This window comes from Ictidomys tridecemlineatus, chromosome 15 (assembly GCF_052094955.1).
Source record: "Ictidomys tridecemlineatus isolate mIctTri1 chromosome 15, mIctTri1.hap1, whole genome shotgun sequence".
NCBI lineage: Eukaryota > Metazoa > Chordata > Mammalia > Rodentia > Sciuridae > Ictidomys > Ictidomys tridecemlineatus.
The window spans coordinates 17784526-17811971 of NC_135491.1; the positions used below are offsets into that span (position 1 = coordinate 17784526).

The 27446-nt window shown below is 56.8% G+C and overlaps 2 protein-coding genes across 5 annotated transcripts; one reads left to right on the plus strand and one right to left on the minus strand.

The window, feature by feature from the left end:
- Positions 1-692: 692 nt before the first annotated feature.
- Lgi4 (leucine rich repeat LGI family member 4) lies at positions 693-9009 on the plus strand. Of its 3 annotated transcripts, none has more exons than XM_005330611.5 (9): positions 693-1586; positions 2016-2087; positions 2372-2443; positions 3615-3686; positions 3912-3983; positions 4172-4341; positions 6560-6724; positions 6811-7316; positions 7972-9009. In XM_005330611.5, the coding sequence occupies exons 1-9, from the start codon at positions 1405-1407 to the stop codon at positions 8284-8286; spliced, it is 1626 nt and encodes a 541-aa protein (XP_005330668.1). In that variant the 5' UTR covers positions 693-1404; the 3' UTR covers positions 8287-9009. The 3 variants fall into 3 exon arrangements, with proteins under 3 accessions (XP_005330668.1, XP_077889273.1, XP_077889274.1); XM_078033147.1 differs by lacking the exon at positions 693-1586 and adding an exon at positions 1681-1934; XM_078033148.1 differs by lacking the exons at positions 693-1586; positions 2016-2087; positions 2372-2443 and adding an exon at positions 2510-3339.
- Positions 9010-9920: 911 nt separating this feature from the next.
- Fxyd3 (FXYD domain containing ion transport regulator 3) lies at positions 9921-15232 on the minus strand. 2 transcript variants are annotated; one of them, XM_021730036.3, is made up of 8 exons: positions 15061-15232; positions 12838-12890; positions 11694-11726; positions 11579-11602; positions 10704-10778; positions 10588-10624; positions 10265-10302; positions 9921-10142 (listed from the first exon to the last, which is right to left on the minus strand). In XM_021730036.3, the coding sequence occupies exons 2-8, from the start codon at positions 12875-12877 to the stop codon at positions 10123-10125; spliced, it is 267 nt and encodes an 88-aa protein (XP_021585711.1). In that variant the 5' UTR covers positions 12878-12890; positions 15061-15232; the 3' UTR covers positions 9921-10122. The 2 variants fall into 2 exon arrangements, with proteins under 2 accessions (XP_021585711.1, XP_077889359.1); XM_078033233.1 differs by lacking the exon at positions 15061-15232 and adding an exon at positions 14696-14809.
- Positions 15233-27446: the final 12214 nt, after the last annotated feature.

Consider the following 27446-nt stretch of genomic DNA (forward strand, 5'->3'; position numbering starts at 1 on the left):
TGAGTCTCTTGCCTGGTCCTAGGCGAGGCCGTGGTACAGACTGGCGGTCAGGCTTGGAGCCGACTGGCACCATGACACTAATCTCTCACCCTCCCTGTTGGTCAGTCTTCCTGTCTGTAAAGTGGGGATAGCAAACCTGCCCACCTCGCAGGGTTACGGGGAGAGCTGAGTCAAATCATGGAAGGAATGGCACATAGTAAGTGCTCAGTAAACATCGTTGCTGTGTCCCCTTAGGCAACAAGTCTCGTTTATGAATCTTTATCAGTGGACAGACTCTATCCACATCACTAAAAGCTTAGTCCAAATTAAAACAGTCTGTTATCCACATACCCAGGAATTTGGATCTCTGAAGGCAGAATCCAACATGGAGCTAGCTGCCAGCTGGGCTGGACTCCTGGTCCGGCCTCTGACTCCGACACCCAGAGCTCAGGTTGCTTGAGCGCTGTCCTCAGTTCCTCTAGCTGTGCACTAACCCCAGAGGGCTGGGGCCAGATGAAAGTAGTAGATGAACTCTTAGGTTGAGGCTAGTTGCAGAGTAAGTGTTAAAAGGAGGTGGCATTGTCCTCGTTATGTCCATGGGTCAAGTCTCTGCCTGGAATGGTGGTGGGTATCTAAAGGGTTAATTTCCGGGGGTGGGGGGGGTGGGGAGGCAGGGAGGTCTTGGGTTTGGGATAAGGCAACTGTCCTACCAAGTGTGGCCACCAGAGGGCGCAGCTGGACCTGAGCTGCCCTTGGGCCTCAGTGACAGGGACCACCACGCCCTCCTGGGGCCAGAAGGGGGCTGGATGGGAGTGGCCAGGACCTCCCCCAGCTCTCAGGAGTGGCCTGTCCTCCACTCCCCCTCCAGTCTGCCGGGTCATTCAGTCCCCACCCGGGTGACATCCTCCTCACAGTCCCTGGGTGAGGTTGAGTGGGGGATTCTGGGGAGGGGGCTGGCTGGGAGTGGCCAGGGCAGCTCCATCCTTGGTGGCCCCACCCCCTCCCAAAGGCCTTTCAGTCCCTTCCCCAGGCCGCTCTTCCTATGGCCTCTGACCCCCTCCTTCTCTCTACCCTGCTCAGCTCGTCCCTTCCCCAAACCTTCAGGGAGAAGCAGGGAGCAGGCAGAGGGACAATAGGCCACCAGAAAGACAGGGCCCTGCAGAGACAGACAGACAGACACACAAAGACATAAGGAGGGACGGAAGTGGGCAATGGACTGACACAGACAAAGACAGGGAGAGGCAGAGAGAGTCACAGAAAGTCAGAGACCGCAGGACACAGGGAGAAGGGCCGGCCGGGGGACGGAGGACGAGGTCAGGGTGCGGAGCCCAGCAGGCAGCTGCAGGGGCCTCTGGCAGAGGAGATGTAGTGGCCTGGGCCAGGCTGGCCGCCAGACAAGTGGTGCCTCGGCCGGGGGCAGGGGGCATGGGACGCTCGGGCCTCCTGCTGCTGCTGCTGCTGCTGCTGCTGGCTGGGCCGGGGGTGGGGGTGGCCTGGAGGCCCCCAAAGGGCAAGTGTCCTCCACGCTGCTCCTGCTCCAAAGACAGCGCCCTGTGCGAGGGCTCCCAGGACCTGCCAGAGAGCTTCTCCCCGACGCTGCTGTCACTGTGAGTGTCGGGCCCTCGTGGGCCTCAAGGTGGGCGCAGGATCCTGGGCCTCCAGGGGCATGGGGGGTAGGCGGGGCCCACTTGATCCTGGGCAGCAGAGGCTGTCGGGATGCCTGCCCAGGGGCTGCTGGGGCCTGGGATGGGGCAGCTGGTGTATGGGGACCTGGAAGGAGGGATGGCCAGGAACTGGGCTGAGCGCTTGCCAGGACCCTTATCACCCAAAGGGGAAGCACACCTGGGGTCAGGTGCAGGCCAAGGTGCGGGACAGCGGTGGGCTCTGGGTTGGGGACCAGCCAGGACCCTTATCACCCAAAGGGGAAGCACACCTGGGGTCAGGTGCAGGCCAAGGTGCGGGACAGCGGTGGGCTCTGGGTTGGGGACCAGAGCGTCGGAGTGGTTTTCTCCTCACCGCCACTGCCACGTCCCTAGCTCACTCGTGAGGACTGGAGTCACCCAGCTGAAGGCCGGCAGCTTCCTGAGGGTGCCGTCCCTGCACCTGCTGTGAGTGGGCCCAGCCGAGCGGCAGGGAGGGAGTGGGCGTCTTGCACGTGCGTGTGGGGTGTGGGCACATGTGGCCACGGGGGTGTCCATGCACAGGAGAGGGTGTGTGCACACCCATGTGTCCTTGTCAAAGTCCCTCTGTCCCTGCACGTAGTCACCCACGTGCATGTGAGTGTTCCTGTGCCTGATGGGGCTGATGGAGGGGGGTAAGGCCAAAATGTCAGAGAGGGGTCCTCGTCAGCAAGGGGTCCTGAACCCGGCAACCGCCTTCTCGCCCCCTGCAGCCTCTTCACGTCCAACTCCTTCTCTGTGATCGAGGATGATGCATTTGCAGGGTTGTCCCACCTGCAGTACCTGTGAGTGAGGCCGGGCTGGGGGCAGGTGGGCTGGGAGGAGGAGCAGGGGCTTCTAGTGGTGCCCAGAGTCGGAGGCGGTAGGGACTGTGGGTCTGCAGAGGAGGTGTCTGGACAAGGGCCCTCAGACCTGCTCCTGGGGCCGTGTGAGGACTCCAGATCAGCTGTGTGGTCTCAGGCTGCTCTCTGTGCACCCAGATAGACAGGCTCCGTTTCTGGCCCCTCCTGACTCGAGGGCACTCGGGAGGATGCCAGTGGGAGGAAATAAGTGAGCAGGAAACACCTCTGAGTAAGGAGCTGGCGACAGCATGATGGCCGTACTGATTGGTGATGGCAGTGGTGAAGGGAGGGATGCCGTTGCTGTCCCCAGTGGAAGTGGTGGCCTTGTCACTGACGACGGAGTGTCAGTGCTGTTGACAAAACACGGCAAACCTCATGGTGATGGTTCTGTTAGTGGAACTGATGATCAAAGCCTTCGGGGCGGTGCTAGAGATGGTCACCAGGCCCATGAGCACTGGTCAGTACGCACTAATGTTGGTGTCAGTGGTGGCTTGGAGCAGGACGCTGGCGTCAGTGTTCATGACAGTGTTGTTGGTACTGGGGTTTTCACCGATGACAGAGGTGTCGTTACGTATACAAGCTGTGACAGCGATGGCACTGGCGGTGCGTGACCAGAGTGTTGGGGATAATGGCGATGCTGGTGCTGATGCTGGATCATGGAGGCAGCGTTGGTGAGGGTGGTGGCAGGATGTGGGGTGTTGGTCGTGAAGCCTGGTTGCTGGTGAGGTTCATCGGTGTCGTCTGCCTGAGGTTCCATGATGGACGTTGACGATGGACGTTGTGTGGCGATACTGGTGGCCTGTGTGGTGCTGGGGACGATGGCAGTTATTGGTGGTAGGGTAGGTGATGGTGATGGTGGCATGGGTGTTGAGATGCAGGCACTGGTACTGTTCATAAGAGATGATAGTGGGACCAGTGCTGATGTCGGTGACCATGGCGACAGCTTCCGTGGTGAGGCTGGCTCCGGTGACCGTGGATCAGGTCCTCAGGGGGGACAGGTTGGTGGGGAGGCTTTCCCTGGGACTGCCCGAGATGCTGGGGAGAATGCAGCACCCGCGTGGCCTCTGAGTCCCCTGCCCGATGGGCCTCCCCTCACCCTGCCTCCCCTCCACAGCTTCATTGAGGACAACGAGATCGGCTCCATCTCCAAGAACGCGCTCCGCGGACTCCGCTCGCTCACACACCTGTGCGTGCCCGTCCCGCCTCCTCCACAGCACCCCCTCCCCGGCACCCCCCCTCCACGGGAACCCCCTCCTCCGCGGCACCCCCCTCCATGGCACCCCTCCTCCTCCATGGCACCCATCCTCCTCCATGGCACCCCGCTCCTCCACGGCATCCCCACCCCGGCACCCCCACCCCGACACAGCGCCTCCTGGCAGCTGCGGATGGCTCCTTCTTCTGTCCCCTCCAGAAGCCTGGCCAACAATCACCTCGAGGTCCTGCCCAGATTCCTGTTCCGGGGCCTGGAAACCCTGACTCATGTGTGAGGCTCCGGGGTGTGGGGGGCGGGGGAGGGCTGGGGGCGGGGCCTGGCGCTGTGGAGGGCGGGGCTGGGTTGGCGAGGGTTGCCATGGTTCTGACGCATTTTCCATGCCATCTGGGGACCCCAGGGGAGGGGGCAGGGTACGTGGCCTCCGAGGGTCGCAGCCCCTTCCTGGCCTCTTGCACCAGGGACCTCCGTGGGAACCCGTTCCAGTGCGACTGCCGCATCCTTTGGCTGCTTCAGTGGCTGCCGACCGTGAACGCCAGCGTGGGGACGGGGACCTGCGCAGGCCCTGCTGCCCTGACTCACATGCAGCTCCGCCACCTCGACCCAAAGACCTTCAAGTGCAGAGCCATAGGTGGGGGCTTTCCCAGTGGGGAGGGAGGGACTGCAGGGTTCCCAGGAGAAGGCAGGAGACGGGGAATGGCTGCCGGCCTGAGGAGCTGACCTCACTCCCTGCCCTGCCATTTCCTGGCTGCGAGACCCCGAGCACGTGGCATCACCACCCTGAGCCTCAGTCTCCTTGTCTGTAGAATGGGGATAATAAACAGTGACATAGGATTGCTGCGAGGATTCCATGATATGTCTCCACCTACCCAGCACTGGACCCAAGGCCTGGGGCAGGAGCTCTCAAATGATCACTCTCATCGTCCTTAATATAAAGTCACTTACTTGTAAAACACTTTCTTTCTTTTTTTCTTTCTTTCTTTTTTTGATGGTGGTGCTGGGGCTTGAACCCAGGGCCTGTCATGCGAGGCAAGTGCTCTACCACCTGAGCTACACCCCAGCCCAACATTTTCTTTCTATTGTGCTAAAAACTGCATATGCCACATCCCCTCACTTCTATTTCCTTTTGCTTTTCCATAAATACATTTTGGTGACTCTGTGGGTACCGGCCAAGGCAGAAAGCACAGCAGGGACAAGACAGCCCGGGTCTTGGCTTCCCAGAGCCCACGCCCAGCCCCACACAGTGACTGCCCTGAATGATCAGGGCCAGGGCGGGCAGTCGGAGGCAGAGGGGCCTGGGGTGGGATGGGGGAGCACAGTCAGAGAAATAAGGCCAGGACCGAGGCCATGGGAACTGAGGGAGTCCAGAGCCAGGGCTGGGGTCACACAGAGCTGAGTGGGAGTCAGGAAGGGCTTCCCCGAGGAGTGGACATTTGAAGTGTCCTGACACAGATGCTATTAATATAACAACAGTGATCGTGACATTATCTACTGTGAGACATGTTTGTGGTGAGTGGGACTCACAGAGAAAGGGGACTGAGCTCAGCGATTATTATTTTTTTTTTTTTTGAAGGGGAAGGGGGTGCCTCGGATACAACCCAGGGCTTCCCGCCTGCTAGGCAAGCGCTGTACTGAGCCCCATCCCCAGCCCATCGTTCACTCTTGATTCAGTTATTCGACGAACACTTCGTGAGATCCACCAAAGTATGGCGCAAACAAACAGATGACACATTCTGATCACACAGGGAGTCGTGTGGGAGGCGAGCTCTTTCTGTCTTATAGAGTGGAGTCAGAGAAGCCTTCTCTGAAGACAGACACTAGATCTGAATTTAGCTACTGGAAAAGGAGAGGGAAGGGCACTGCGTGGAGAGGGGACAGCATAAATGGTGGCCCTGAGGCAGCCTAGAGCTGTTTGAGGATCAAAAGACCAGGTGGTGCCTGAAGGGAGAGACTGGAGACGAGGTCAAAGCTGGCAGGGGCCCCACCATGGAGGACTTTGAAAGGCACAGAGAGTACGATCAGGGGGGAGCCATGGAGGATGTGGCCCAGGCATGGACATGATTTGATGGGCATTTTTATAGGAACCCTCTTTGGCTGGGCATCACTGCTTCCACTTTGGCACCTGGGATCTGGACTTGTAGGGTGACGTAGTATACGCTGGAGTCACAGCATGGCACCCACTAACGACCAGTACCTTGCTAGGCCAGATACCATTAAAGCTAAGTGGTTGTCACAAAAAGCCCGAAATACCACGAATTGAAGAGGTGAGCGGAGGTGAGCGGAGGTGAGCTGCCCAGGTGGGTGCAGCAGCTCCTGGGTGTGTCCTTGTTTCCATGGTTGAACTCAGGTTTGACGCTTCCATGCGATAGCTCACGAGAAGAAGGGGAATGAGGTTTGCGCCCGCGAGTGAAGCATGCATCACGCTTCTGCTCCTGTCCATCGGGACTTGGTCCTGACATGACCACACCTAACCTCCAGGGAGAGTGCTCCTGGGGGGTGCCAGGATAATGTGGCTTCCAGCTGGGCAGCCCACAGGCTGCCTGGACCATTGAACCTCCATTGCTTCACCTCTAGGGATCGTAACAGAGTGTACCTCACTGGAATGTCGTGAAGGCCAGTGAATGACTAAGTAGCCATTTCCGAGGGATCATTTGATGAGGCCACTCAGCTTAGAAAATCAGGACGCAGTCCAAGTTAACCCTGCCATAGATAAGAGGACTCCACTCTCCATGTCCCTGTGGGTGAACGCCATGAATGGGGCCCTCCTTTCAGAGCTGTGCAAACCAAGGCTCAGCAATGAGGACCCTGGGGTCCCCGGGGCCTACCTGACTCTCTCCTGCCGCCCCCAGAGCTGTCCTGGTTCCAGATGGTGGGGGAGTCGGCGCTGAGCGTGGAGGCCTTCTCCTACCAGGGGGAGCCCCACATCATCCTGGCCCAGCCCTTCGCTGGCCGCTGCCTGATCCTCTCCTGGGACTATGGCCTGCAGCGCTTCCGGACGGAGGATGAGCTGCCAGGTGAGTGCTCGCCCTGTCCCTGTCCCTGTCCCCCGACTACCTGGCCCTCTGTCCCTGGACCTGATAGCCTGCTTGCTCCCCCTCAGCGCCCTCCGTGGTGTCCTGCAAGCCCCTGGTGCTGGGCCCGCGCCTCTTCGTGCTGGCTGCCCGACTGTGGGGAGGATCCCAGCTGTGGGCACGGCCGGGCCCCGACCTGCGCCTGGCCCCGATGCAGGCACTGGCCCCCCGGCGGCTGCTGAGGCCCAATGACGCGGAGCTGCTCTGGCTGGACGGGCAGCCCTGCTTCGTGGTGGCCGATGCCTCCAAAGCGGGCAGCACCACACTGCTGTGTCGGGACGGGCCCGGCTTCTACCCACGCCAGAGCCTGCACGCCTGGCACCGGGACACGGACGCCGAGGCCCTGGAGCTAGACGGCCGGCCCCACCTGCTGCTGGCCTCGGCCTCACAGAGGCCCGTGCTCTTCCACTGGTTCGGTGGCCGCTTCGAGAGGCGCACGGACATCCCAGAGGCTGAGGATGTCTATGCCACACGTCACTTCCAGGCTGGGGGGGATGTGTTCCTGTGCCTGACACGATACATCGGGGACTCTATGGTGAGGCTGGGCCCAGTGCAGGGGGTGGGGGGCTATAAACTGATCTGGCCTCACATGCTGGCCTTTGAGCTCTGTCCCAACGGTGACTGCAAGACTGTGGCCCCTCAAGGCTATCTGTGTCCAAATCACTCCCCAAGATTGTGATTCTGCCCCCTAAATTTGGCTCTGCATCTTGGAACCCTTCAGGACTGACTTTAGCCCCAGCCCCTGTCCCCCGCATCCTGACAAGGCTCCCTTGAGCCTGATGTAGATGTGGGTCCTGCCCTCCCTCTCTAGCACTGTCTTTCCAGAGCAAGGGTCTCTGGTGGGGAACAGACTGGAAACAAGGTCAGGAACTAGGGCCCAGGAAGGAGGCTGGAGAGGGTGGAGGCTCGGCCAAGGTGCGTTAACAGGAGTGGACAGCATATGCAGCTATTGTAGCCTTGCTGATCCGTGCAGTGTGGGGCCGAGGGAAAGCACAGGGTCAGCTCACAGCTCACAACTCTGACTTAGCAGCTCCAGCAGCTGGGCGCACACTGATAGGATTAAGCAGCTGTGGGAATTTGAGGACGTAGGGGCCTGTTTCCAAGCGTTCCAAGTTCTCTAGACCCTCAGGATGACAGGAAGACCTGCCCCTCCCAAGGCCCCAGGCCCTAACTGGCCACCTTCTCCCCAGGTCATGCGCTGGGACGGCTCCATGTTTCGCCTGCTGCACCAGCTCCCTTCCCGGGGCGCCCACGTCTTCCAGCCTCTGCTCATCGCCAGGGACCAGCTGGCCATCCTAGGCAGCGACTTTGCCTTCAGCCAGGTGCTTCGCTTTGATCCCGACAAGGGGCTCCTGGAGCCACTGCAGGAGCTGGGGCCTCCTGCCTTGGTGGCCCCCCGCGCCTTTGCCCACGTCACCTTAGCGGGCAGACGCTTCCTATTTGCGGCTTGCTTCAAGGGCCCCACGCAGATCTACCAGCATCATGAGCTGGACCTGAGTGCCTGAGACTGGGCAGGACTCTAGATATGGCCGAGGGCTGGCGTGGGGAGCCTTGGGCATCTGGATGACCCGTTAGCTGGCCTTCCGGCCCCACTTGGGGTAATGACCAAACCTGTGAGATGCTGACCACAGGCCAAGTTCATCAGCTCCAGGTCCAAGCCCTAGCCCACCTCTTGGAGGAACTGCCACTGGGAGACATGGAAGTCCCAGCCTGAACTGCCCTCCCAGTTGGAAGCAATATCTGGCGGGAGAGAGATGCCCCGCTCTTGGTGACTTGGAAGCTCAGGCTGGGGCACTGCTTGGAGCCCAAACACCTAAGTCAAGGGGGGATGCGCAGAGCCCCAAGAGGTCTGGAAGTTCTCCCTCAACGACTCCCACCCAATCTGCTCCCTGCGAAAGCTCCAAAGACAGAATTCCTTTCCCTTCCAAATTCAGTCCTGCCAATCGCTTTCATGGAGTCCTGCCCGGCCCCGTGACGTCACAGTTGCTGGGCAGTTTTTCCTGCCAGATCCGTTCCTTCTCTCAGCTGCTTAGGCGCACGACTGCTACCAGTGGCGGTGACCTCGCGTTTCGTTCCTCTTGCGCGTGCGCGCGCAGGCGGGAGCGGTGTGGGGAGGGGGAGAAGTTGGGATTGGAGAGGCGCACTTGAAGCGCGGGTACCCCTCCCCGAAGGGCGACAGGGGAAAGGACAGAAGGTACGAGTTCAATAAATGTGCTGGGCACTAACTACCCTGCCCGTTGTTGTGGGGTCATTGGGAGAGGGGGTCTTGTGAATGGCATGGGGGCTGGGGGTGACCCTAGAGTCCCGTCATGGCCAGGGGGAAGGCATTTTGGCTCTTCACGGGGTCTCTAAGGAGAGTGGGCTCATGGAATGTTCAAGAGATAGAAGGGCGAGATCAGAGGGCAGGTCACTAGTTTACTGCGGTCTCTATTTAGAGGTCATGTCCCAGGACATTGTAGGAGATATTTTTGGATGTTTTGAAGGGTTTGGGGCATTTTGTGGGAACATTTAGGTTGGATACTGGGGAGACTCCTTGGAGTTTAAGGCTCAGAGAAGATTCTCACATCGTGTGGCCATTAGATACTATTAAGGGTGTTATAGGGAATCATTTAAAGGTCTCATTGGGACATTTGGAAAGTTCTCCAGTGAGGAGACCCTAGGGGTCTTACTGTTACAATCATAAAATTGAGCACTCCCTGGTGGTGGGATAATTCCTTATCCTTGTTTTCCTGGGATGGTCCCAGTGTTCACCTGAGCGCCCAGCATCCAGGGGTTAGGGCTCTCTTGCATCACAAAGTGTCCCCCATTAACACTGGAACATCTTAAAGTGCACACAAGGCTCCCACGGCCTGGAGGCAGAGAGCAGGCCCCGTGCCCTCTAGCAGGCTATGAGAAAGAGCAGAGGACAGGCTTTCCCAGCTAAGATCCACCCGCCAGCTGCCTGCCAACCCGCAGCCACCTCCCCCAGGCCCCGGCCCGCCCCGTCCGGCCCCGCCCCGCCCTCTCCAGGTCCCGCCCCGCCCTCTCCAGGTCCCGCCCCGCCCTCTCCAGGTCCCGCCCCGCCCTCGCCCAGTCCCCGCCCTCTCCGGGCCCCGCCCTCGTCCAGGCCCCGCCCTCGTCCAGGCACACACGGCGAGTCTGCAGGCTGTCCAGGCGGCAGGCCGGAAGGTTTTGTATTAAAACATTGAACAAAGAGCTCCCTCCCGTGAGCCGTGAGGCGAGGCCCCAGCAAGGCAGCCTGGGGAGGGGCGGGAGGATGTTACCCTGGAGTTCGGGCTCCTGTGGACAGCCAGGACTTGGGGACAAAGACAGGCCCTCGTGTTCCTTCAGCTGGTCCAACCTCAGCAGTTGTGGGCAGAGCCTAGGAGAGGGGATGGGATCAGCCTGGAGGGGTGGATGGAGTTCTTTGTCCCCAGGGTACATGTGTGTGCACAGCCCCTCCTTGACCCCTGTTCCCCCCAGTCCACGCCCATCCTGTCTTACCTGGAGTGATGAGAGGTGGGGCATCCCCTGGCCGGTGACTAGGGGGGAAAAAAGGTGGTGAGATTCACGTCCACCCCAGTTTGTCCTCTCCCTCAGGTGAGAGGAGTCTCTGCTCAGCCAGACCTGGCTTCCTGGCTATTTTCCAGGAACTAAAGCATTTCAGAATTTGGGACCCTTTGGGGAATTATTAGCTATGAACCATGAACCTTAGAAATAGGCGTGGCAGAACCCTGAGTCTTATCCTCTTGGGGGAGACTTGAGAGGCTCTTTCCCCCTGAAGAGTGTTTATTCTGCAAGAGGCCAGCAGGCAGGAACCGCCTTACCTGGGCTTTGGGCTGAATCTGCATTTGCACTTTCCACCTGTTGGGACAGTGAGCAATCAAGGGAGGGGACTCCAGGCTTCGCCCCGCCCACTGCCCCCGTCAGCCCCTGCGCTCACTCATGAGGACAATGATGCCGATGGCGCACAGGACCCCTGCACAGATGAGTCCTCCGACCCGAAGGCTGTACCAATCTGGGAGAAAATCAGAGGAGACCTCAAGGCCAACCCGGGTCCTTTCTATCCATCGCCCCATCCACTTAACAAATAGGTACTGATCACCCACCATGTGCAGGGCACTGGGGATAGAGAACAGAACAGAAGCCAAGCCTGACGGTGCACACCTTCTAGTTTACACCCAGGCAAACAAGGTATTTCTTGTCAGGACAGGTGGAGATAAAATGATCTGAAGGAAAATAGCCAGAGCTGGGAACTGTGAGTCAGAGGGCAGCTGTTTTAGAGACAGTGGTTAGGGAAGGGCTCTTTGAGGAGCCCACAACTGAGCAGCCATCTGCAGGAGGTGAAGAAAAGAGCGTGTGGACATATGATAGGAAGTCTCCAGGCAGGAGGATCCACAGGTGCAAAGGTCCTGTGGCTGGCAGTTCTGTGTCTGAGGACCAGAAGGAGGCCAGTGTGGCTGGAGCAGGAATGAGGGACAGTGGAGGAGGTGAGGGCAGAAGGACAAGGGGGAGCAGAACAGTGGAACCTGGTGGGGGAATGCTGAGGTGGGTAGAGTCCCTCACTTCTTCCAGGAAGTCTTTCATGTAAGCCCTTCTCCTAACAGTTGGTTTGAACCTAATGGCTTCTTGTGGTCTGCCCTCGCTTTCTGAGTGTATCTAACTACCTTGCTGGATGAGAATCTTCCCCTAGGCCATGCTGACGCCTCTTGTTCCTGTGACCCACATCTGACCCTCCACCCACCCTGTCTGGGGACTTGGACACAAAATAGCATGGGGGGTTGAGAGGAGACCAAGATGCGGGGCACCAGCTCTCACCATAGTAGAAAGGACTGTTTTTATCTGCAAGGAAAGAAAAACAAAAAAGAACATGAATCAAGGACAACAGCAGTTCGCAGGGGTCCCAGGGGTGGATGGGGGACCTCTGACTCACCTTCCGGGTCGTTGGCGTCCAGTGCAGGCAGACCTGGTGGGGACCAGAGGGAAGGAGGGAGATGGTGATGTGTGGAAGGTCCAGGGGGCCTTGGGAGAGGGTCCCTGGGGCACAGGGAGTCCCAACCCAGTCTCGCTGCCTTGGTGTCCCATCATGGAGACATGGACTCGCTCACTCACCCCCACGCCTCTGAGTCACACCAGCCACTTGTCACCTGAAATAGGTTCTACTCTGGGTGGTTTTGGGCCACCGTTCAGTTGCCTGTTTCCAGACACATGGCTAATCCACACCTCCTGCAGAGGTGGGGGGACTTTTCTTATCAAGGCGACATATGGCTTTGGTTCCCAAGGCCCGGTTCCCCCCAAGCCAGCCATATCCATCACCTCCCTTCCTGATTCTGCCACATCCCCCCCCACACACCTGGGCTGGCATCTGCTCACCATCCCCTGCAAAGTGACTCCCTATTACCGACTTAAATACACTCGAATGCGACTTTCCATGCCTACCCTGAACGGAATGCCAGCCCTGCCCAAAGCCACAGAGAAAGAAAAATGCAAAAGAAAGCAAAGGACCAGGATTAAATTCTGTTCCAAGCAGCCGACTGCCTCAGCTCTGGACCTCAAACTCGCTGCTGAAGGGAGATGAATTATTTTTAATCATATTTGAAGCACACGCCCCGTGCATGCTGTACCAAGCACGGTTCTAAGTGCTTTTCAAATATTAACTCACTTAATCCTTGAAATGACTCCGCCAACGGGTGCTCTTACTCTCCTCATTTTGACAGATGGGGAGACTGAGGCTCGGAGTGTTCTGGTCATTTCTACTGCTCGGCTCGGCTGCCAGCAGCCTCTTGAAATAGTTTAGGGGTGCCTTAGCCACACAGCCCGAGGCCCTGTCCCCTCAGAAGGTTGATAGTTGACAGGGGAATGGAGAAGACGGTGGCTTTCTAGCTGTGTGAGCCGCTGCTAAGAGAGGCCTTGACCTTCCTGGTGTGTCCCTTGAAATCATGGATATGACCCTACGTCCCTAACAGTGACCAGCTCCCCAGGCCAGGTAGAAAAATGCAGACCCGCGTAGACCCACCGGCTTGGCACCACCTGGTTGGGGTCCAGGGGAAAAGACGACTCAGCGGCCCGGGACTCACCTGCCAGGAGGACGAGCAGCCTGAGAGCCACCTCTTGCATGTCGAGGACGGACCTACAGGAGGCCAGGGAGCAGGCGCAGCGTGAGCAGGGCCACGAGGATGCCCGTCCCGTGCCTCTGGCTCCTAGCGCCCTCCTCCCCTGCCTTCCGCCCAGAGAAGCCTGGCCCTGAGGCTGGCCGGGCTGAGACAGGAAGGAGGCCCAAAGTCAAGTGGGGGTGGGGACGGTTTCAGGCCCGATGAGGAAACAGCTCCTCAACCCACTGGGCAGGGAGCGAAGGCCCTCAGTGAGTCACTCTGGCAACTCAGCAAGGGAGCCCGGCCTGCTCTCTCTCCACCTTCTGGGTGGGGAAACTGAGGCTCTGAGAGGTGACCGCTGGTGCCCCAGGTCACTTGGCCAGGAAGCAGGATCGCAACCAGGCCTGGCTCCCTGGTGGCTGTTCCTAACTCCCGGGCTGTCAGGGCCTCGGGGTGTTTGGGAAAGCGGGTGTCAGGAGCCAGGTGGCAGCAGGCCCGGGTGCTGGGGAGTGTCTCCCGTAGACAGCGCGGAGCCTGCCCCGCTCTGCCCAGACTTTGCAGGCCTCAGACGGGGGCTGAGCTTCCCCTCGGGCTGCAGGGCAGGGTGGAGGGAGGAGAGAAGCCAGGCTGGGACAGGGGGCTGGGGAGGACAGACTGGGCTGGCACTGGGCAGCCCAGCTCCACTTCCTGTCCCACGGTACCCTGCCCACCTCGGCCCCCACTTAGTCCTGTCCTCGACCCCCATCCTCCCCAGCCTTGGCCTCCTGGCCCTTCCCAGCCCTGCTCCCTGGCCCATACCTTCCTCCCCGTCCCTGGCCGCGGGCCCCTCTTCCACAGATAGGCCTGCCCAGCACCTGGGACGCTTTCCCTCCCTCCCTGGCCCAGTGTCAATCTTGTGCCCACCGTGGGTACCTGCAGTAAGCCCCGCCCGCTCTACCATCCCCGCACGTGTGCTGGACACTGCCCAGAGACCTCGCTGTGCTCTCAACCCCCAGCAACCCCTGAGGCCAACCGTCATGTCCCATCTCACTGATGACAGCATACATGCTCGTCAACTGGGGGGTACAGGTCTATCCTGCATGTTCACAGGCTCTTCTATCTCCCTCTCCACCTCCCTGGCCTGGGAATGTTGCACGCAGCTCCCCTGTGACGCGGGCTCACAGTCATTTTAGCAGGAGCATTCATTGCTTGCTGGAAGAGAGACTGTAGCTTTGGGGAGCGCTATTCAAACATCTAGACCCCCAGAAAGCATCTGCGGGGAGCTGGAGTGGCAGGACTTCAGACGGCGGGGGAGCCAATCTGCGTGTTGTCTAACGCTGCCTCTCGAGGTTCTGTCACTCCTTGATGACACAAACACTGGCAATAATAGCTGGTGCTTGCGGAGCGCCCGCCCCACGTGGCCCGGTCCTCTGCTCTTGATATGGTTCATTTAGATCACCTTCACAGCTTGACAGAGCTGGCACTATCATGATCCCACGCTGCTGTCACAAACCCTGTCACCCCTGAGAATTCCACTTGATACCATATGCTTCACATCCTGGGACTGCTGGGGCTCTCCTCTTCCTCTCACCACGGACCTCTCTCCAAGCACCCCCTGGCCTGCCAGGCTCCACGGTCCCCCCCTACCCATGAAATCACCCTGCACCCAAGACTGGGGAGGGGGAGCTGATGGAACCCTCAGCTGCACCCTCCCGGCCATGGGGGTCCCACACCAGCTGGAGGGCTGCATCTGCCACCTGCCCGCTGTTGTCCCCTCTGTTCTTCCGAGCTGATGGCCAACAACCACGACTTCAGGGGTGTGCAGAAAGACCCCTCCTCTCCGTGTCCCTGAAGTCTAACTCACTCTCTGTTTTCCGGCATCCCCTGGTGGCATCCTCTCCTTTTCCTGGAGGCCTGTAGATCCACACGCCTCCCGCCATGCCCTGAAATACCCGCCATCTACTTAACTACCCGGCCACCCTGACACCCCAATCCTGACAGTTCTGTTCCGCTCAGACGTCCCCAGGTCCCACAGACCCCGCCAGTCTTTCCAGACCTCACCTACATGTCTCACCCTGCCCCAGCTGCCTGGCTCAGTCCCTGCGAGGAGAATGAAGGGGGATGGTCACAGGAAGGGAGGGGGCTTCCTCCAATCTCTGGCCATCAGAAAAGGACCTTGGAGGGGGAAGGTCCTCAGGGGTCCTGGCGGGAGGGGGCCCTGGTACTCACCTGGTGCTGGCTCCTGTGGCAGAGCTGAGGTTCCGGGAGAAAGCCAGTTGCCAGTGGAGTCCTAGTTCTGCCTCTATCTGCAGCTGCCACGCCCTGAGCAAACCTGGGCAGGTAGAGAACCAGCCGGTCTCCCTAAGGCTGGGGGCTCCCCCACCCCACTCCTGCTCTTAAAGAGACAGCTCCACCCCCTCCCCTGTCACGGCCACAGGTCACCAAGGGTTCAGCAACCTCAGGTGAGGTGCAGGGAGAACAGGATGGGCTGGGAACTTGGTCCCTTGAATTAGGGGTGGGACTTTCTCTAATCTCCTGAAACCAGAAAGAGATCTTGGAGGGGGAAGGTTCTGGGGTCTCTGATGGCAGAGCCCCCATCTGGCAAGGCTAGGGAGAGAGGTGACCCATCCACCTAGCAACCCAACTTCTTTGGCTTGGATGGTGTGTTTTGCTTGGGGGAGGGATTACTGGTCACTATGGGGACTTTAAAGTCCCTTCCAGGCCATATGTCTTTGTTGACACCATTTGAGGGTCAGTAGAAGATGCTGATATGACCAAGGTCATGATGTGAAGGAGACACTGGAACACCAAATAAGGGTGCCCGGACCAGGCCACCACCCCCAGCCTGCCCTGGGAGACTAGGCTCCCAGGCTCTTGCGCCTCCCAAGGTGCTGGGAGCAAGGTTCCTGGGTCCACAGCCCAGTGCTAGGTGGGGGGCTGCCTCCCACTCCAGAAGGTGGCCTGCCCTGTGCAAGGCCCTGTCCTTCTCTCTCCGGTCACCCCGCCTCACAGCATTCCTTCCGGCTGGGGTCTGTAGAGGCCCCCACATGGTCCCTGTTGGGGGTGCCCCCTCCCCCTAATTCGGCCTTCTTAGACAGAGGGACTTTTGTCTGGGGGCTGGAGAGAGAACAAGGCACCATTGAGCGGCTGGCAGAGGATTGGGGTCACGGGGAGGGGCAGGGCCAGGAAAGGGTGGCTCTGCACTGGCCACCAGCTGGACTCCAGGCGACCCCCAACACCCCCGTGGGGGAGGGGAGGAGGCGGCAGGCCCCAGGCCAGGGAGCGGGTGTTCTTGGGAGTGTGCAAAGCAGGGCAGGAAAAGGGTATTTGGGGTCGACTCAGGGAAGTGGGGGCAGGGAGAGGAACCCCGCTTCTCATCAGGGAGGGGCAAGCCTTGCTGTTCCAGATACAAGCCTTCTGTTAGGATTTTCCCTCCAGCAGTTTCTCAATTCCGGGCCCCAGACTAAACCAAGCTCCCGCCACCCCCGTGAGGGAGGGGCCCGTCCGCACAGGAGGGAGGGACAGTCAGGGCGCAGCTCAAAACAGAGGAGTGGGGGAGATAGAAGCAGAGGAACAAGGACAGGGGCAGGACAGGGGTGGTGGCGGAAGGATCTGAGTCCAGCTAAGGGAGGCTTTGTGTCCAGTGAGAGAGCATCTCTTCCCTGGACGTCGAGTCTGGACCTCCTGGAGGCTGGACCTCCTTGAGAAAACCCCTTGGTGGGCTTGGGAGCAAGGTGGTGACGCCCTCTGCTGGAAAGTGTAGGAACTGCAGGCATCAGGGAGTGGCGGCAAGTGGGTGGGGACCGGAAGGGCGCTCTGCTCTGTCCTTCATCTCTACCCGTCTGCGGGCTCAGATGCTAGAGGCCAGGCAAGAATCCCGAAGGAGTGAAGCAGAACAGATGTGAAACCGTAAAGCACCACGGCCACTGGGCAAACTGGAGACCCCTGTCATATCCAAAAATGTCGGAGCAAGTCCCAGTAGATGGAGGAATATCTCTCAGGGACCTTGCTAAGGGAAAAAGCTAGTACAGGGAAACTGCAGAGTGTGCCATCATTGTAAGGAGAAAACCGTTTGCATGCATACACTTGTAAGGCATCTTTGGAAATCTGCCCCCATGGCTTTTCGGGGGAGGGGACATGGGAGGCAGGAGGACATCATGGAAAAGACTCCTCATCATATGCTCCTTGTACCTTTACAAGGAATTTTATGAATTTTATGTTTGGAAATGTGCATCTCAAAAAAAAAAAGGTTAATTAAAACCATTAGAAAATTGCCTCTACAGTTCCAGCCAATGACCCAATGACCACCGTATTTTCCATAGATGTCAGAAATTTGGCCAGGTTCGGGTTGTACATCTGTAATCCCAGTGACTCAGGAAGCTGAGGCAGAAGATCACAAGTTTGAGACCAATCTCAGCAACTTAGCAAGGCCCTAAGCAACTGAGTGAGACCCTGTCTCTAAATAAAATAAAATTAAAAAAAAAAAAAGAAGGGCTGAGGATATGGTTCGGTGGTTAAGCTCCCCTGGTTCAATCCCTGGTACAAAAGAGGAAGGAAGGAAGGGACGGAGGGAGGGAAGGAGGCAATCAATTTGAATCTTGTGGGTGAATTCTCAATATTAAAAGCAAGCTAAGATTCATGTTAAATTATGAAGTTCATTCAAGACACAGTTAAGAGCAGGTTTCAGTCTGGGGGACCCTAGGTTCTGTTGTGCGTGTGTTTATAGGGCTTTTTGCTCAACTTAGGCCAATCATAAAACTCTTCCTAGGCTGGACCTGAACGTGCCACAGCCACGTGGGCATTGGGCCAGAGCTGGGATTGTGGCCAGGAGGATGCTGAGACCCTGTGTACACAGACATCCGGGTCCCTGGCAAAGCCCATGGGGAGTGGCGTTAGGTGTGGTCATTTCCCTCCTGTCGGGGTTGGGTCTCTTTGGGAGAGAGTCTTCCGGGCTCATTTGACTTCAGACATATTTAATGAGCACACAGACATCCCTGAGCATCTGTGCCTAACAAGCCAGAAGCCCCTTGGGTACCAGAATGCACAGATGCTCAAGTTCCTAAATATAAAATCCAGTAGTATTTGCACAGAACCCATGAGATTCTTCCCACATGCTTTAAAACATCTCTAGATTCCTTACAATATCTAATACAATGGAAATGCTATGTGAATGGTGGTTGTACTGTTTTGTTTAGGGAATAAATGACCAGAAAAAAGTCTGTACCTGTTCGATACAAATGCAATTTTTTTTCCTGAACACTTTCACTCTGTGGTTGGTTGAATCCGTGGATGTAGCACGGCAGACACGAACGGCTGACTGTACATATAACATATTTTACATATGGATGTATATTATGTAGATAACAAAGGGACTTCAAGTGTTTCCCTTTCCATTTTGCTTTTGAAATCATTCAGTTCCCGAAGGACCTATGGAGACTCGGCTAGCCTATAATTACTCAGAATCCTGGAAATTCTTGCAAATGAGAAAAAAACAAATCTTCATGCAGTTTTTGAACATTGCAAAGTTTTCGGGGACTAGAGACTAAAGCAGAGAATCAAAGTCATCCGGTGTAGGCAGTCATGGATTTCAAAATTTTACTAATTTTCATTCAATAATTTGGTGGGTCCTTGTTTAGGGCCGATTGTTTGTGTGGGCTCTTGGTCCTGGACGGGCCAGCCTCAGGGGTGGAGCCAGAGATGCCCCCACCCAGGACAGGCAGGGGCGGAGAGGCCCAGTGATACTCCAAGTTCCCACTTCCTGGGCCGGAAGGGGACACAGAGACAGATGGACAGGCGAATGTGGCTTGTCAGGCTCGACGCAGCTGACCCCTGTGGCCTCAGGGGTCAGCACCTCTGGGAGAAGAGTAGGAGCCGCAGGAGGCCCTGTCCTGCCACCTGAGGCGGGTGTGGCGATGGCTACTCCAGCCTGGCTTCTGTAAGCCATCCATGCACGAGGTGTCCCATGAGGTGACCGAGCATCTGTGGACCTCCTTGAGACCCACCCACCCCCATGTTGCACAGAGATCAGAACCTGACAAAACAAGCTAGAAATGTAGATTTTTATGATGAAAATCTCTGGATTTTTAAATATTGGTAGCTGACTTTGAATTTTCTTAACACTTTGTAGGACAAATGAAATGTGTCATCTGGTCGGAAAAGGCCCTGGGGCCACTGCTCTGAGCTCCCCAGCTGGAGGGGTAGGCCAACTGGGGAGAGGCTCAGCGTCCCCCTCCCCCAGTGTCATTCATCCTGCTCCAGACACCTCGGCCTCCCTGCGGCGAGTTCTAGAACATTCCACAGAATGTCTGTGGTGTCTCCGCCCCAGAGATTGGCCGCTTTGCCTCCCTCTGCCTCCCCCTGGGGTCTGCCTGGTTCATTGCTTCACTTCTTCAATTCCAGGCACCGATGCCACCTTCTCCTGCCGCCTGCTCTGACCACCCTACGTATAGCCCCCGCCTCCACCGGGCCCCATAACTGAATCCAGTTATCAGGCTTCTTTTAACTCGCAAGTTGTTGTGGTTTGACTGTGTCCCCCGAAGTTCACGGAGTTGGGATTTATTCCCGGAGGCAGCTGTGCTGAGGGAGGAGAATCTTAAGAGCTGATGAGGTCATGAGAGGTGGATGCGTTCCACCATTGTGGGAGTGGGTGAGTTATTGTGAGAACTGGTTATTCTAAAAGCAAGGCTGTACCCCTGTTCACTTTTTCTCACCCTCTCCTGCCCTTCCACCTTCTGCCATGGGATGATGCAACAAGAAGCCCTCACCAGATGCCGGTACCATGCTCTTGGACTTCCCAGCCTCCAGAACTGTAGGCTGAATCCATTTCTGTTCATTATAAATTATAAACATTCCCATTTAGCGGCAGTAGTTGAAGGGTCAAGTCCGTCTCCCTAGTGACTCTGGCCCCATCTTTTCTTAGTTTGAGACTTTACAAGAGAGAGTAAGGAAGAAGGAGACTCAAGGGTCCTTCTGGCCCCAAGACTGCGCCTGTCATCTCCAATCTTAATCCCATCTGCACCTGGATGGCCGCCATGACAGATCCAGCCCCGGGGGCGGGGGGGGGGGGCATCTGGGGGTGGTTTGCACAGCAAAGACTCCCAGGGGCTGGTGTCCTGTGTCCAGGAAGAGAGGGTATATCTGCCCACTTGAGGTGAGATGGTACCACTGAGGACATGCCTGCTCATGTTTTATGATTCCCTTCTGAAAAACATCTGTTTGTCAACTGACTATAAGAAAAAATGATTTTTTTTTTTTTTTTGGTACCAGGGATTGAACTCGGGCACTCGACCACTGAGCCACATCCCCAGCCCTATTTTGTATTTTATTTAGAGACAGGGTCTCACTGAGTGGCTTAGCACCTTGCCATTGCCGAGGCTGGCTTTGAACTTGAGATCCTCCTATCTCAGCCTCCCAGGCTGCCTGGATTACAGGCTTGCACCACTGTGCCTGGCTGAATCTCTTGTAAGGCCAGGCAAGTGAGCAGGAAAAGATTTTTGAGATAGAAGAATCTAGAAACCAACAAGCAAACAAAACAAAACACCTTATATATAAATAGAAATAAAGCCAAGGAGGCAAGATATGGAGAATTGGTGAATCTATGAAGGCTCTTTAAGTTCGTTATATGGCTTATGTAACTTTTCTGTAGTCAAAAATATTCAAACACAGCGTTGAGAAAAAAAAATCAATAAAAATATAAAGTAATAAAACCACAAGATAAAAAATAATTCCGAGAGAATGGAGGGAAAAGGAAATTTAGAATCTGGTAACCTAAAAGTTAAACAGAATTTAATTGAATGTAAGAAATTACGCATTTATGCATGTTATACACCTACCAAATATTACACACGGGTTGTTTTCCTTGTGGATAAAAGTCTGTGTTCTGTTGTGTCCGCGCCTCCCCAACATAATGTCTTATTTCCTCCTGGATCAATTCACAGGCCGTGACCCCTCAGTGCCCGGGTCCACCCCTTCCTCGCTGGGGGTGACAACCCCGCTCTGGGCTGCCCAGCATTGTTCTCCCGGGGTCCCCGAGGCTCAGAGGCCTGAGCAAGTCAAAAGGGCAGGAAAAGGTTTCTGCGTGCTCAGGCTGAGGCTGGCAGGCTCCCTGGCTGCAGAGGCCGGGCCGTGAGTCTGCAGTTCCGGGAGCTGCCTGGCACCCCCTGCCAGGGGAGGCGCTGGCTCCTGGGCCACTGGCATCCTGGGGGCATCCAGCTCAGCGGCCCCTGTCCCCTGGTGCTGCCTTGGCGTGCAGGTGCTGCACCCAGAGAGCCAGGAGCCCTACAGCGCACTTAGAGACCCTTCCGAGATTCGCCCATTCTTAACATTTTGGGGGTGCCAACTGGAACACCAGATCCTGGCACACTCGCTATTCTCCCTGCAGAGGAGACTGTGGCCCTTAAGGCTCTGTCCCTTGGGGGCAAATCACACCCTTCAGGAAAGGTCAGAGTGAGGATTCCCACCCAGGATCCCTGTGCGGTGGGGGTGGGGTGATAAAGGGACAACGAGGGCCCCTGGAACTGTCAGGGTCCCCAGAACAGACAGCAAGGTTCAAAGAGCAGATAAGACCTCCGAGAGGATTTCCAGAACCAGCCCCTGCCTCCACCCCGACCAGCCGCCATCCCCTCCTCCCTGCCCCCTGCTCCTCCTGTTCCCAGGTTGGATCAGGGCCCTCCCAGGTGGGAGCCCTGCCCTGGCTGCTCCTCACTCCCAGGGAAGGCAAAAGCCCTGGGCACAGCAGTGACTTCCCAGCGCTCTCCCACCTGGTCACCTGCTGCCCTCCTCCCCTCACTCACTGGCTCGCTGGTGGGGGGGGGGCGCTGCACAGCCACCTGCTCCGCCCTTCACGCCGCCCACCCAGCTCCTGGCCCTCACTGTCCACACCACGGGGTTCACCGCTCCTGGGGTGCACGGGGGTCCCTCATCTCTTCCTGGCTTTGCTCAAACGTCCCCTTCTCAGTGAGGCACCTCTCGGCCACGAAACTTAGGACCATTTTTCTCCCCGGAATCCCATCGCCTGCTCTCATTCTCGCCTTTTTAAATTTATTTTTAAGTTTATTTTTAAATTTATACATTGGTTTTCAGTTTATTTTTTCTATAGCACTAAAATACCATGTCCCCTTGCACTGACTAATAAACACGCACTGCTTGTGTTATTGTCTCTCCCTCCTCTGGAGTGTAGCTCCTTGCAGAAGGGACCTGGACTGTCTTATTTCCTGCCGTTTCCCTAGCACCAGAGCATAGGGCCTGGCGCATAGTAGGTGCTCAGAAAACTTTACTGAGCGAATTGGTGAAAAACCATACTTGAAAGTTACTGTATCCCGGGCCCCATAATACATGTCTCAGATTCCCCATCCTCCTTAAGTCTAGCACAGGTTTGGGAGCACACAGTAGGCCCACAGGTGGAGAGGAAAGGAACTCAGAGCCAGACAACCTGAGTACACATGCTCGCTTTGGTATTTTCTCACTGTGTGATCTCAAAAAAAAAAAAAAAATGCCCGGCTTCCTTCCTGGGCCTCGGTTTCCCCGTCTGCACAATTGAGATAATAATAGCAGTCCCCCTGCAGAGATGCCCTTTGGATTCAATGGGATTGTTGTGTGGGAGGCTAACAGTGTGACTAATTCCGAAAGCTGGTGCCCTTCCTGGAAGCGGGTGGAGTGGGAGGGGTGCGGCTGTGTGTTTTCCAACAGCCAACAAAGGAAGGCTTGTAGGCAGGGGCCCTCGGGCGTGGAAAACACAGCCACCCCGTGGGTCCAGACAAAAGTGTCAGGTCTCAGAGGGAAGGTTTACCAGGGCCTTTATGTTCTGTGAAGACTGTTACAACAAGCAGGACTGGTTTGGGGACAGAGGACACCATAGAGGGCCCCATTTTGCCCACTGGCACAGGGCATCTGAGTGTTGGTGGGGGATCTCTACCACCTGCAGCTCCTGAGAATAGACTGGGACAGGCTTAAGGTGACCTCTGAGCCACAGAGATTGGTTCAGGGGAGTCCCATGAAAGTGAAATATAAGAATTTTGTTCAACACTTGGTTTCAGAAAAGATCTGGATTTTGGACAGTGAAGATTATACCTTTGAGGCTTGGTAATTCTACAGTTGTTTTTCCGCCATATGAAAAGCCATCCTACAGCCAAAGCTACTACTAGAAAAGACCACCATCCAGTAAAAAAGAGTCTGAGAAATCAAGTTAATACCTTGATCAAACCATACCTGATCTCATAATCCTTCTGGAATTTTAAGTTATGTAATCTAAAAGTTTAACTTAGTTTAAATGAGATTTTCTGTTACTTGTAACCAAAACAATTAAGACTGTATATAGAGGGATTTTGTGGACCTAGAATCACTGCATTTTCACTAGGATAGATTATGATTTTTACTTAGTTTGAGCAGATGCTTTGTTGTTGTTGTTATTGTTGTTGTTAGTACCAGGGATTGAACTCAGGGGCACTCAACCACTGAGCCACATCCCAGCCCTTTTTTGTATTTTATTTAGAGACAGGGTCTCACTGAGTTGCTTAATGCCACACTTTGCTGAGGCTGGCTTTGAATTTGTGATCCTCCTGCCTCAGCCTCCCGAGCCCCTGGGATTACAGACATATGCCACTGTGCCAGGCCAGATGCTTTTTTTCCTTTTAGCTTAAATCAGGTTGGGAGTCTCTAGAGTGAGGTGCGTGCTCAGCTCAGCAGGCCAGGCTCTCTGCGCACAGACAACCTGGGTCCTGTGGACTTGGATAGATGTCCTTGAGATGGGCGCAGTGGGGCTGCTGGACCTGTTCCCCTTCCCAAGTTCCTACCTGGGGAAGGGCAGTGAGCTGGGGAGCCCCAGGGCTTGGCCCAAACAGGGGAGAGGTGCCTGGGAACGTAACTGTCCTCTGTTGAAGGTGGCAATAAGCAAGTGCTCCTTTGTCTGGCAGGTGCCAGGGGAGAGCGGAGGCCCCGAGCATGCCCTGGAGGTCCCGCAGCTCCACCCAGGGCTCAGGGAGAAGGGCAGCGTGGGCAGCGTGGGCAGCGTGGTGGAGCCTGCCCGGCAGACTTTCTCACTGTGTCCTCCGACCCAGGCCTCTCCGGCCAGGGGCACCTGCTGCCCATGGAGCAGCAGCACGGGACGGGAGGACAGGCAGCTGGTCGCGCCAGGTACCAAGCCCGATCCCACGGGCATCCCTGCAGGCAGGGTGTCGGGCGGCAGGCTGGGTGCAGGAGCTGGGGCGCAGGAGCTGGGGCAGGAGGAGCCGCCAAGCCCAGGTGACTGTGGGGAATGCAAGCAGCTCTGGAGGGAGGAGGACGGGGCACGTAAGTGGGCAGCGCTACTATTCCAGGACGTTTTCCCCCAGAGGGAGGATGGGGGGGGGTTGAGACGGCCAGGGCAGGCCTCGGGGCCAGGGGAAGGGCCATCAGGGAGGTAGCGTGGTGATGTGGCGGTGGCAGCCGTGGTGCTGGTGATATTGGTGGTGGTGATGTTAGCGGTGTGGTGGTGGTGTTCATGGGGGTGGTAGTGGTGACATTGGTGATGATGGTGGTGGTGATGGTGATGGTGGCGATGACTTTGGCGGTGGTGTTGATAGTGGTGAGGATGTTGATGGTGTTGGTGGTGATGATGGTGATGACATTGTTGGTGGTAGTGATGACATTGGTGGTGTTGTGATGATGTTGGTGGTGGTGATGACGTTGGTGATGGTGGTGATCATGATATTGGTGGTGGTGGTGGTGATGATGTTGGTGCTGATGTTGGTGGTGGTGGTGATGGTGGTGGTGATGATATTGGTGGTGGTGGTGATGGTGGTGGGGATAGAGATGGTGAGGTGGTGACAGTAATGACAGTGGCGGTGTGGTGATGCTGCTGGTGGTGGTGGCAATGGAGTTAATAATGGGTGTGAGATGACATTGCTTGAGCACCAACTGCATGCCAGGCTCTGCTCCATATCCTGCTAGGTATTCTCTCTTTAATTCTCAGTACTTTCTTCCTGAATTCCCTGAGTCAGCTAGAAACCGCAAACAATCATTATCATCTCATCAATGGAAAGAACTACCTGCACCTGAGCAGTCACCGGGCACCTGCTTTTCATATGCCACATTAACAAGCCTTTCACTCCCTTTCCTTTACAGATGAGGAAATGAAGACCCAGAGAGGTCAAGTGACTCGCCCGAAGTCACAGAGCCAAGAAGTGATGGGCTGGGCTTAAGAACAAGCCTGTGGGCTCCCTGAGGCTGCATTCCCCCTAGGCACAGTGCCAACCCCATGAGCAGGACACAGTCCCACGTCGCTGCCCGCCCCCAGCCCACTCTACCCCTCTGCCTACCTGGTCCCCCTGCCATGTGGGCTCCTGAGCCCTTACAGAGCAGTGAGAAAGTGCCCAGCACGTGTGGGACTTGCACCCCTCGAGCTCCTGAAGTATAAGAAGGCATCGGTGGGAAGCGCGACTCTGCTGCTCAGCTGAAAAGCTCAACCGCATCCCAAAGACAGCAGGAGGCACAGTTTCCCACGGACCCTGGGAGGCCTTGCACAAGCTACTGAGCCTGCCTGTGCCTCAGTTTCCTCATCTGTAAAACAAGAATACTAATAGTTCTGGGCAGGAGGACATGGGACTGAATGACGCCCCTGGCACAGTCACTTAGCATCCACACAGTGCCCGTGAGCCTCCTCACTTTCCGATCCCTAACCCACCCTGGCTGGGATGATGGCTATGAGCAGAAGTGACATGGGGGACTTTGAAAGTGAGGAATTGGAGAGCTGAGGTGCCTATGTTGCTAGGGTGGCGTCACAGGGAGGAAGTGAACTTGACGGGTGCCCAGGAGAATACTGTGAGATCCGCAGATGAGAAAAACACCCCTGGTCACGCACAGCCCAGTTGTTACTGCAGCACAACCCAGCCTATCCTGACTGCTTCAACAGTGCTCAGTCGTTATTGTTGAAGGGTTTGAAGTTAAGGTAGGATTTTCTGAGGGACAGTTAGCCAGCAGGGTGTACAGTGACTTCACTTGGGTGTCCTTGACCTAGGAGGACATCAGGAGGTGGCTTTGGGCCAGCTGGTGCCATCAGGCTGGGAAAGACCCTCCCCCGGTAACACCCGCTCACCGCAGGCCACAAGAGGTCTCCAGGGCTGCACGGGGAGGTCATAGGGTGCACCAAGTGTCCCTCCATCCCCTGGTGGCACGGGGGTAGTGGGTGCAGTTCTCCCAGGGCACCGAGGCTCCAGATCTCCACCGCAGGCCCTGTGGGGCCCTTCATGGTACCCAGCCATTCACAGAAGGCTGGTACAGGGCTGCCTTGTCCAGTGGGCACAGAGGGGCTAGGCCCATGGGCACAGAGCACCACGTGCTTCGGAGACACCCAAGTCATCTTGAGGATCCATGCTAAAGTCCCCACCCAGGCCACAGAGGGCGTTCATGTAGCTGTCAGGCACAGGCACCCTAGGGCCTGGGGTTCAGGCTCCTCTGCCCCCCTGAGCACTGGGTCTTACCCCAAGCCCTCTCCCCCCTCCCCACCCCCAGCGGGGGCAGCTGGAACCTTCAGCTTGCTGAGGCCACACAGCGAGCCACACCCACCCTGCCTCTCACCCCACACCTGGGCCCTTGAGAACGTTCCTCCCCTCCTCTGTTTCCTCCCTGATTCTGACCACTGCCACTTCCTGCCCCAACCACCCCATCGGCCTCCTCTCCAGCCTTCCTGCTCCCCAGTCACCAAGAGTGTCCCCTTCAGGAAGCCAGAGGGCTCCTGGTAACACCCAAGTCAGACCGCACGCCCCCTCAGCCCAGCGCCTCTCCAAATCTCACCTCTTTCTAGGTAAAAGCTCCAATCTTTTTTTTTTTTTTTTTTTTTTAAATCCTGGGGATTGAACTCAGGGGCACTCGACCCCTGAGCCACATCCCAGCCCTTTTTTGTATTTTATTTAGAGACAGGGGCTCACTGAGTTGCTTAGCGCCTTGCTAAGTTGCTGAGGCTGGCTTTGAACTGGTGATCCTCCTGCCTCAGCCTCCCGAGCCGCTGGGATTACAGGTGAGAACCACCATTCCCTGTAAAACCCAGTCTCTTTACCGAGACTCACAAAGCCTTTAAGACCTGTCCCCTCCACGACTCCCTGAGCTCACCTGTCACTCCTCCTGCCCACTCCACTCCAGCCACGCGGCCCCTGGCCTATTCTTTCTCATGGAGATCAAGGGCATTTCCACACCTGGGCTTCGCACCCACCCCCTCTGCCTGGGCGGCTCTTCCCTCAGGCACCCTCAGGCTCCTCTGCCCCCCCTAGCGTCCTCTACCCAGTGTCACTTCTCCGGCTACCTCTGTTCAAGGGATGACCCGATCCTCTACACCAGGCTCCCCCCCATTCTCCTCTCCAGCTTACTTTTCTGGCCCTGTAACGGCCGTCTCATTATCTGAGATGTCAGACACTTGTTTTTGGCTGTCTATCTCCCAGTTATGCCGCGGGCTCCAGGAGGGAAGGGGCCTCTGCTTGGATCTTTGCTGTGAGGCCTAGAACAGGGCGGGACAGAAGACAGACAAGGTTTGGATGACAGACGTTGGACCAATTTAAAGATGGATGCATGGAGGGGCAGGTGGATGGACGTAAAGATGGGTGGATGGGTGGACGGTGGGTGAGCTGATAGGGGATAGAGGGATGGGG

What these genes read in the sequence shown, in the direction of transcription:
- Lgi4 (XM_078033147.1), top strand. Translation starts at nt 1,696, where the DNA reads ATGCCTGCCCAGGGGCTGCTGGGGCCTGGGATGGGGCAGCTGGTGTAT. An exon ending in CTCCGCTCGCTCACACACCT is followed by an intron (nt 3,687 to 3,911) that starts GTGCGTGCCCGT and finishes TGTCCCCTCCAG; the next exon opens with AAGCCTGGCCAACAATCACC. An exon ending in CTGGAAACCCTGACTCATGT is followed by an intron (nt 3,984 to 4,171) that starts GTGAGGCTCCGG and finishes CTCTTGCACCAG; the next exon opens with GGACCTCCGTGGGAACCCGT.
- Fxyd3 (XM_078033233.1), bottom strand. Translation starts at nt 14,790, where the DNA reads ATGGCGGGTATTTCAGGGCATGGCGGGAGGCGTGTGGATCTACAGGCC. An exon ending in GCTGCTCGTCCTCCTGGCAG is followed by an intron (nt 11,727 to 12,837) that starts GTGAGTCCCGGG and finishes GGTCCCCACCAG; the next exon opens with GTCTGCCTGCACTGGACGCC. An exon ending in CCCACCTCTCATCACTCCAG is followed by an intron (nt 10,143 to 10,264) that starts GTAAGACAGGAT and finishes CCCCTCTCCTAG; the next exon opens with GCTCTGCCCACAACTGCTGA.